The sequence below is a fragment of the Zalophus californianus genome, chromosome 7 (assembly GCF_009762305.2).
Source record: "Zalophus californianus isolate mZalCal1 chromosome 7, mZalCal1.pri.v2, whole genome shotgun sequence".
Lineage (NCBI taxonomy): Eukaryota > Metazoa > Chordata > Mammalia > Carnivora > Otariidae > Zalophus > Zalophus californianus.
The window spans coordinates 28,897,245-28,907,093 of record NC_045601.1 but is presented as its reverse complement, the minus strand read 5'-3'; the positions used below and the strand labels follow the sequence as shown (position 1 = coordinate 28,907,093).

At 36.2% G+C, this 9,849-nt stretch overlaps 1 protein-coding gene across 1 annotated transcript in view; it reads left to right on the top strand.

Annotated features, from left to right (window-relative positions):
• Positions 1 to 803: 803 nt before the first annotated feature.
• Positions 804 to 9,849, top strand: part of PDE7B (phosphodiesterase 7B) — a 210,792-nt gene continuing 201,746 nt past the window's right edge. Inside the window, 1 exon segment of the mRNA XM_027601568.2 lies at positions 804 to 885. Coding sequence (XP_027457369.1) covers positions 804 to 885 — 82 coding nt within the window.

The following is a 9,849-nucleotide window of genomic DNA, read 5'->3' as shown; positions in this document are numbered from 1 at the left end:
TTTTTTTTAAGATTTTATTTATTTGCGAGAGAGAGAATGAGAGACAGAGAGCATGAGAGGGAGGAGGGTCAGAGGGAGAAGCAGACTCCCTGCTGAGCGGGGAGCCTGATGTGGGACTCCATCCCGGGACTCCAGGATCATGACCTGAGCCGAAGGCAGTTGCTTAAACAACTGAGCCACCCAGGCGCCCAAATGTAGTCCATTCTTAATACCTGATTGTTATCTCCAGAGTTTACCTTGCACAAAACTTTTAACAAGCAAGTTAAAACTAAGATATAGATAAGAAAGGTGCTATTTCCATGAGTCTGTGAGTTCAGGAAGAGCATTACTAGGGCCACTGTTTCATCATTTCCTTATTTGTTTCCTTCAGGTTCAGAGAGTTCAGTATAGGCCACCTAGTTTTGTGCTTACAGTATCTGTGTTTGATTGCAGAGTGGGTAGTTTAGAATAATTTCAGTCTGAATAAGGACCAATTTTGAGAGTGATTAACCTCAGATTATTAGATCTAAAGATTGCATGTCTTCCACTGAAATAGAAAACATTAGACACCAAATGCATCTCTGGCCACAACTCCTCAGAAAAGCACACAAAATCAGCCTCAGGCAGAGTCACGAGGCATGAAGGAACAACCTATCCCAACTTACCTCCCGAATATTTTACTACCAGGAAAATCTCTGTTCCTGACACAAATCCATCAACTCAATTAACCAAGCAAAATATGAAAAGTAGAATGAAGTTATGGTGATGTCTGGTTGCAAAGACACATTGCCTTGGGAACACTGATATAAAATCTTAAAATAATTATGGCTTTCTTTCTCTTTCAGAGGTGTGGCGAAATCTTGTTTGAAAACCCTGATCAGAATGTCAAATGTGTTTGCATGCTAGGTAAGAAGGCTTCTCATTTTCGATATATTAAGTATGTTAATGTCACGTGGCCTTCCTGTTGTTCTGTCACCTTACTGACAGTCTCTTGTTGCATATTACAGAGGCTTATAGGCTTTTTATAGGTGTATAGACAGGGATAATACATTTATATGTGGAACACTTGATGATAAAAAGGTTTTGATTTTATTAACTGTCAGTAAGTCAGGAACAATGCTTCTGAGTCTGTCAGAATTATTCTTGGATCATCAGCATAACATAGAATTGGGTGCTTTGTAATGAGGCAAATGTGATGAAAAAGTAAGAATCACACTGTAATTCCTAAACTAGAAATGAAAAGTTAAGTAAGTAAACTATTAAGAATTTACATCACAGCACAAAGCTCTTACAGTGCCTGGGAGAAATATACATATTAACTAATTTAAAGTTAGCACATCACTCACATTGCATTTGTAACAAAATTGCAACATTGTAATGAAATAAGTCAAGCAGAGAAAGTCAATTATCATATGGTTTCACTTATTTGTGGAACATAAGGAACAGCATGGAGGACATTAGGAGAAGGAAGGGAAAAATGAAGGGGGGGAACCGGAGGGAGAGACGAACCATGAGAGACGATGGACTCTGGGAAAGAAACTGAGGGTTCTAGAGGGGAGGAGGGGAGGGGGGATGGGTTAGCCCGGTGATGGGTATTAAAGAGGGCACGGACTGCATGGAGCACTGGGTGTTATACGCAAACAATGAATCGTGGAACACTACATCAAAAACTAATGATGTATTGTATGGTGACTAACATAACATAATAAAATTTAAAAAAAAAGGAAAATTTGTTCTTGTGGGATGATCTATCATCAATGCCTTTCACAAACTCTTTAATATATAATATTCTGGTAAGAAATGAAGTTGATATGATTTTCCTCATTTTATAGATTAGAAAACTAGTACAGAGAATATAAGTAATGCACTTCATCTCAAAGTGAGAAATTGTCCAAATCATGACATGAACATTTTTAAACTGTTGTTTTAAGTATAGTATTTAGACTTATTTAAATCACTAAGCTATGTCTGATAAGCTTTTGGTTAATTATTAAAATAGAATAAAACAGTAGCTTGGATAAATAAAAATCATCCTTAAATTTGACTTTCACCAAAATTTTACCCTTGTCCATTCCAATCTTGAACAATACTCACTAGCAAAGAACAAAAGGATTTGTTCTAACTCCCTCCATTTTCTCTGGCTAACTCATATGTTGGCAGCCTAGGTTATTGGTGAGATGACTCAAAAGCAGTCAGCAAGATAGAGGCATGGGAAGGTCTTGATAATGTGTAATCCAAGATAATCAGGTAATACTAAGCAAAGATTGCTTATGGCTTGAAAAACAACCAAAAACACAAAAACAAAAAACTAATAAACAAAAACAGATACCATATTTCCCAGCTTCTTGATCCTCCTCATTTTCTTGTACTAGTGTTTTAAATCTTTGTTGCAGTTCTTATATGTTTTCAATTGAATTAAGGTGATGGCTATAGAGTAACATATCCATTGGAAAATGAGTATTTTGCTAGAAATGCATAACAATGAACATAGCATAGCATCCATACAAATATTTCAAATATCCAGTATTCCTTATGAGATAGATAGATAGGCAGAAAAAAATTCCTTTGTCCAGCCATTATGTCCCAACCTTGGATTTGGGAAAACATCTCACCGTTACATCAAACCTATTCATCAATGAACTCACTTAATTTTTGCAATAATAGGATGAAGTTGGTGCTATTATTATCCTCATTTTATAGATGATAAAACTGAGGTAAATGGTCAAATAGGGTACCTTAATACTATTAAAATATTATATGAGTCTGCCTAATCTAGTAATTCCAATCAATTTTTTTAACTCATAATGATTTTAAGCACATAAGCCCATCATCTATTTTGCCTGAATTCTCCTGTGTCCTGGTTTCCCTGTGAGTTACTTCTTTAGTTTATAGCAAGGACAGGAACAGCAACAGACTGTCTCCTACTGCCTATAGACTTGTCTCTTAAAGTAACACCAATCATCTTCCCATCTCTTCTAGATGATATGGAATGGTATATATAGCTGCCAGAACACATTCCTGGCCACGAAAGGCATCCTCAGTGAATCTGACTGATTACACAATACTCAGAAATTAGAACTATACTTTATTAATCAGTTCCATATTACTCTTACTGTCATAACAGTTATAATTAATTGAGCACTTAAATATATGACAGGTGGAGTCTATCCTAAACACCTTACACAATTAGATCATTTATTCTAAGCAAATTAAGGCATGACATCTCTTTCAAAATATGAATAGTCTTGGTAATAGCAGTATATTATTAAGCTTGCAGATTTCATTAGTTTATTACATTTCTATTTTCTTAGTGATATAGAACTAAATAATATAAAGTAACTGTGAGAATGAAAGTTTTTATTAGTTCGAGGACACAGGAAAAATAAAGATGAAATAGGAAGAACATTTGTGCATTTTACCTTTAAAATGGATGGTAGATATTTATGCGGTGTCAAAAATAATAGCATGCCTAGAAAGCTTGATATATTCACATAGTGAAAACTGTGCCCTCAAGGAGCTTACATCCAAGAAGGCTTAGACTTTTTCCTGCTTACCTTTTTAAGAGGATTGCTACAAAATTGAAACATTTACGAAGTCCTTTGAAATTTTAGATGAAAGAGAGTACAAAAATTATTAAATTATTATGGCTATCAATACACATGGGTAACTCACCATTAGCAGGTGTCCCCCTAAAACCCAAGGGCCTCCATTTCACAACAATACTGTGCAAGACAGTAAGAAAAGAAGTGAAGTTAAAAGGTTTATTCCCTTAAAACAAGAGAAAACCAAGTTAGGAACATGTAGCTTACTGTAAATGAGACCATATCTTATATTTCATCAAGAAAGGGCATTTATATTCACACAACAACAAAACACCTCTTCACCATTATCTGAAGTATTCGTTGCTTCCTTTGAGAGGAACCTGTGATCAGGCCCTTATGACTTCCTAAAGCATTTCTTGAGAAAACGTTGTATCTCCAACAGTAAAAGATAGACTCCGATATTTTAAGGGACTATTAAGTTTTCTAAGTGTTGCCAATCATGAGCATAGTTTGTATTTTTACAGGTAATGTTATAACATTTTTATGAATAAATCAGAATTTCCAATCAAGAAAACCAAACCCAACATTTCCAGACCTTCACCTCTGGTCTTTATGCCACCTCAGAACTGAGACCCCGAAGGGAGGCCAACCTGAGATGTCCACGGTTTTACATTGTGAAGTTTGGGGCTCACTGTAACCCCCAAGATTCCCCTCTTTTCCATTTTTGGGGTGTCTGCCCAGCTCCTCGCTGTGCTCTCGTTCCACACAGTTGAGATGGAATATGGAAGAGGGTCACTAGCCAGGGATACCATTTGCAGTTTCCTTCTCTCCCACTGGTGTGTCCCCAGATCATTATAAAAAATACTTTGAGTGTGTGTGTTAAGCTGTGTAGCTCATGACTTCCAGAAGTAAGCCATCCTCACCAAAGTTGTGCTTCTGGCCCATTACCTTCAATGAGACATAAGTGTAAAATTCACCTTGAGTTGCTCTGAAACACGAACTCAATGCAGTTTTAAGTGGGAGCAAAAGACTGTCATGTATAGATCTTACAGGGAATCATTTCTGGGTTCAGGGGAATGGTTCGTGTTGGATATGAAGATAAATAAAGATGTACTGCAGGGCTGGCTACACTGAGTATTGAGTATTCATTCCTCAGAATTCCCTCAGAGAGGGCGAAGTGGGCAATTGAGTTAAGCACCAAATTGTAATAAATGTTGCTTTCTTCTTTCCTTTCCTTCATCCTTAGGGCCTATGTTTAAAACTCCTACTTCCCCGCCTCCCTCCTTTTTAAAAATTTAGCCATAAGATTTCTCTTAAGCCCAAACTAACCTCAGAAGCTCATATAACTGTATCAAAGGGTATATAGCAAGACTTGTATCTTAATTAGGTATAATGAACTGATACCAGAGGAAAAAGGAAGTGGAAGAGAAATTAGCTCTCACTCCACAAGTAATGTATAAAGTATGATGAGTTACTAAAAGGATTTTACTTTTTAAATATAATGAACCAAACTGATTCACAAAGAACCAAGCGTATTTTTTAAAAAAATACATGAAATGAGCAATGTTGATTCACTTCTTAGTCCACTTGCTAACCTCACTCTGTGAAATGATAGATCTTAGGACAAGAAACTTTCAAGAATGAATTCCCCATCAGACTTGATGCCTCTTATAACTGCTTCTTTCTCCTTATTCTTAGAGGGAGATTCTCTTAAATAGTAAGCCTTAATTTGTTGTCTTTGGGGAGGTGGATCTAATTTTTTAAAATTATTTTGAGTGTAGTTAACACACAGTATTATATTAGGTGTACAACACAATGATTCAACTTCTCTATACATTGGTCTGGGCTCATCAGAAGTGTCGCTCCCATGTGCCATCATACAACATTATCATGATATCTTTGACTGTATTCCCTAGGCTGTGCCTTTTATTCCTGCAACTGATTCATTCCATAACTGGACGCCTTTATCTGCCATTCCCCTTCATCCATTTTGTCCATCCTTCCACCCCCAGCCTCTGGCAACCATCAGTTTATATTTGTAGGTCTGATTCTGCTTTTTGTTTATCTGTTTATTCATTTGTTTTGTTTTTTTAGATTCCACATTTGAGTGAAATCATATGGTATTTGTCTTTCTCAGTCTGACTTTTCTCACTTAGCATAATCCCCTCTAGGTCCAGCCATGTTGTTACAAAGAGCACAAATTCATTCTTTTTTGTGGCTGAGTAGTATTTCATTGTGTATGTATACACCACATCTTCCTTATCCATTCATCTATGGATGGATATTTAGGTTGCTTCCATATCTTGGCTATTGTAAATAATGCTGTAATAAACATAGGGGTGCATATATATTTTTGAATTAGTGTTTTTGTTTTCTTTGGGTAAATACCCAGTAGTGGAATTATTGGATCATATATTATTTTTATTTTTAATTTTCTGAGAAAACTTCCTACTCTTTTCCAGAGTGGTTGCACCAGTTTGCATTCCCACCAATAGTACACAAGAGTTCCTTTTTCTCCACATCTTCACCAACACTTGTTATTTCTTGTCTTTTTTGATTTTAGCTATTCTGACAAGTGTAAGGTGATATCTCATCGTGGTTTTGATTTGCATTTCCTTTCATCTGTAGCTTATGGTATTCTGTTGGCTAAATTTCTCCAACCTCTTTATCAAGGTTTAATTTTACAGTTTGAAGTTTTCAGTGATCCTGCTTTTATTTCATGCATGATTTTTTTCATGTTGATTGGTGTCTTATCACGTGAACATAAAATATGTGGTTTTTTAGTGCCGTAGCTTAGAAAGGGGTATTCATATTGTCAGGCTTTTGGTTGAAGTTTATTATAAATCAGTTAAAATGGTTACCAGTTTCAAAGCAATACAATATCATAAAATCAATGTCTTATTAGCATTTAACATAAGCAAGGAGAGACTTGCTTTCTAGTCCCACTGCTGAAAAATTAACTGTGTACTCATAGAAAATGTTTTGTCGTTTAGGCTTTAATTTATAGTTTTTCTGCAAAGTAGAAATAAAAACATCTGTTCTTTCTGGCCGAGGGGTTATTCTGGTGATAGAATAAAATGTTCCATGAGGAGACATTTGCCTGCTGTAATGTCCTAAATATCATGTATGCATCAATAAATTGGTAAATAAATAATAAACAATTGAAAGTAAACAAATCAGTGATAAAAATAATTATTTATTGATGACATTAATAGTGTTTAGAAAAGCAACTGAAAAGCGACACATTATATAAATGTGAGAACACTTTTTAAAAGTATCAAATACATTCTTCAAAATTGTGTGGTAGCTCAAAGGCATTCATTCAATATTCATTCCAACAGATATGCACTGAATACCTCTTCTATGCAAGGTATTGTACTGGGCACTAGGAATGCACGGTCAATGGGACATGTGTCTTGCCCTAGGAGGGTTTACAGTCCAGGAAGAGCTTCAAGCCCTGAGCCCCAAAATCTGCAGCACCAGCTTGAGAGGACACATGATACAAACAATAATAATAATAAAGATGAAGTATGCTGGGACTTCAAAAGATGGGAAGGGTGCATACAGCTGAGATATAAAGACACGTAGATTTGGATATACAGAGGCTGAGAAAATGGCAGCATTCTAGCTGGACGCATGGCCATATTCAAAAGCCCAGATAAAAGAAAACTGGGGGGTAGGAGGGAGCAGGAAGTGTTTCAGGCACCGGGATGATGAAAGGGTAAACTGAAAAGGAATTGGAGGCCTGACTGTGGACAGTTTGACTGCTGTCATTAGCTCTAAAAAGAGCAGAATTATCAGATAAGAGAGAACTCTGGTCTCTTTTCTTTAGAGAGTGTTTTTTTAGTTCTAAAATTTTATAGAGTACTCTATAAACTAGTTTCTACTGGGCAGTTGTTAAGTACTGCCATTCGCCAGATACTTGTGAAATTAAATAATTTTAACTCAACATACATTTGAACCTCATGACCTGAATTTTAGGTTTGATTTTTTTTAAATATGTTCATTTAATCTTTTCCATGTGATACCAGATATCATAGTGTTTTATTTAAGAAGTAAAACAGCATTGTCATCTTTTATACTAGCAAAAATTGGTATTTTTTCATGTTTTGGAACTTCGTCATCTAATAAAATGGGGAGTTTTTGATATTAATATTTTGCTTTTTTCACTGGCATCAGCATATAATTTTTGTATATAGACAATTTTGAGGTCCATAAATCTTTTTCTCAACATTAATACACAATCTGTTAGAACAAAATAATATTTGATATCAGAGTGGGCCACTGTGGCACAGTGGAAAGAACAGGGTATTTAAAGATTTGGTACCAGCTAAAAACTCTGTGGCTATAGGCAAGTCACTTAAAGTTTATAAACTTCAGTTTACTCTTCCTTAAAATGGAGTAATAAGTAATAATTAATAACAATATGATTATGTACCTTATCAGGTTTGTTGAGGATCAAATAACACAATAAATATTAAAGAATTCTGTAAACTTTTAGAAGTACTAGAAATATAAGTATTATTTTTATTAAATACTAACAACTAATTTGTTCTAAGTCCTTGCATTGATATTAGTAGTACTTTTAATATGCAAACTGACAATTTTGATATATTGCAAATATTAAACTATCTCAATTTGGGGGATCCTGGATGGTTCAGTCAATTAAGTGTGTGACTCTTGGTTTCAACCCAGGTCATGATCTCAGCGTTGTGAGATCAAGCCCCGTGTGGGCCTCCACGCTCAGCACAGAGCCTGCTTGACATCCTCCCTCCCTCTCCCTCTCCCTCTGCCCTTCCCACTAGTGCTCTCTGTCTCTGTCTCGCAAACAAACAAACAAACAAATAAATAAATAAATAATAAATCTTTAAACTATTTCAATTTGGTTCAAGTAAATAGATATTTTCAAGTGCATATTTGCAATCTAGAAATAAGCATCTTAGCCTCCTAGGTTATTAACGAAAGATTATTGTAAGAGCTATTTTATGTGTCCCTGACCTTAAAAGTGAAGGTCTATGTTTAAAAACAAAAGTTTCCAGTTGCTTAACTTTGATTTATCAAGATTAAAATGCCTCAGGAATTTAAATTATCTTTAACTTACACTTACAAAGCACTTCATTCACATCATATGGACAAATCAATTCATTATCCCTATATGCCTGTTCCTGTATGATATTCTCTATCTTTCAAAAGAGAGCATATTGAAACCTGGATATTTCCAAGAAAAGGGTGGGGGCATTATCCTCATCACTTACTCAGGGTCTGCTTTGTTTTATGTTTCATTGCACTTATCACCAAATGACATATTTTACATCTGTCTGTTAATCGCTGTGTTGCAACATCACCCCACCACACAGAATGAGAATATCGTGAAAGCAAGGACTTAGTTTTATTCACTGCTGAGTGTCCAGCATCTGGAACAGTCTCTGGTCACCTAGCCTGTAATAGGGACCCAATATTTGCTGGATGGATACCTGTTAATGCATTTGTGAGAAAAGCATCACCATCTGCAGGACACAGACTAGATGTATCAAAAACTGGTTGGTGTAGGGCGCCTGGGTGGCTCAGATGGTTAAGCATCTGCCTTCGGCTCAGGTCATGATCCCAGGGTCCTGGGATCGAGTCCCACATCGGGCTCCCTGCTCCTTGGGAGACTGCTTCTCCCTCTGCTTCTCTCTCTCTCACTCTCCCTCTCTCTCTCCCTCTGTCTCTCATGAATAAATAAATAAAATCTTAAAAAAAAAAAAAACCAGTTGGTGTAGCATTTAAAACCATCTGCTACCTCAGCCAAGGGATAGGTCAGCTCCTACGTGAACTAACTGGCAGTTTCCCAAGCATATTACTTTAGGTTACAGGATGATAAATATGTAGTTCTCCTCAAATAGACAGTTAGAACCTAGCCTAAGAATCAGGGGACTAACAAATATTTCTTGAGCACTACCATATGCTCAACCCTCAGCTAGGGGTACTCTGAAAGTTGATACAATGAGCAGGTAGAATCCCTATCATGACTGTTTATTCCTCTGCGGATGGAGCATTGTGTTGAGAAAACTGGAGGAGGCCCATTATTTTGTCTTCTTTACGTTTATAGGAATATACAGAAAATTATTTTACCCTGAGGTTTATGTTAAAGGTTTTTCTACATTATCTTACTAACTTTTAAAATTTATTTGGAAGTCATTATTGCCTTGCATAAGAAATATGTCTCCTAGTTTCACGGTTGCTTTCTGTGGAATGCTGCAGCATCTCCACAGCAACAAAACATCATGCTTCTGAATGCAGCGGGGAGCCATGGCTCCGATAAGAGCTAGCTGAGAATAACAACACA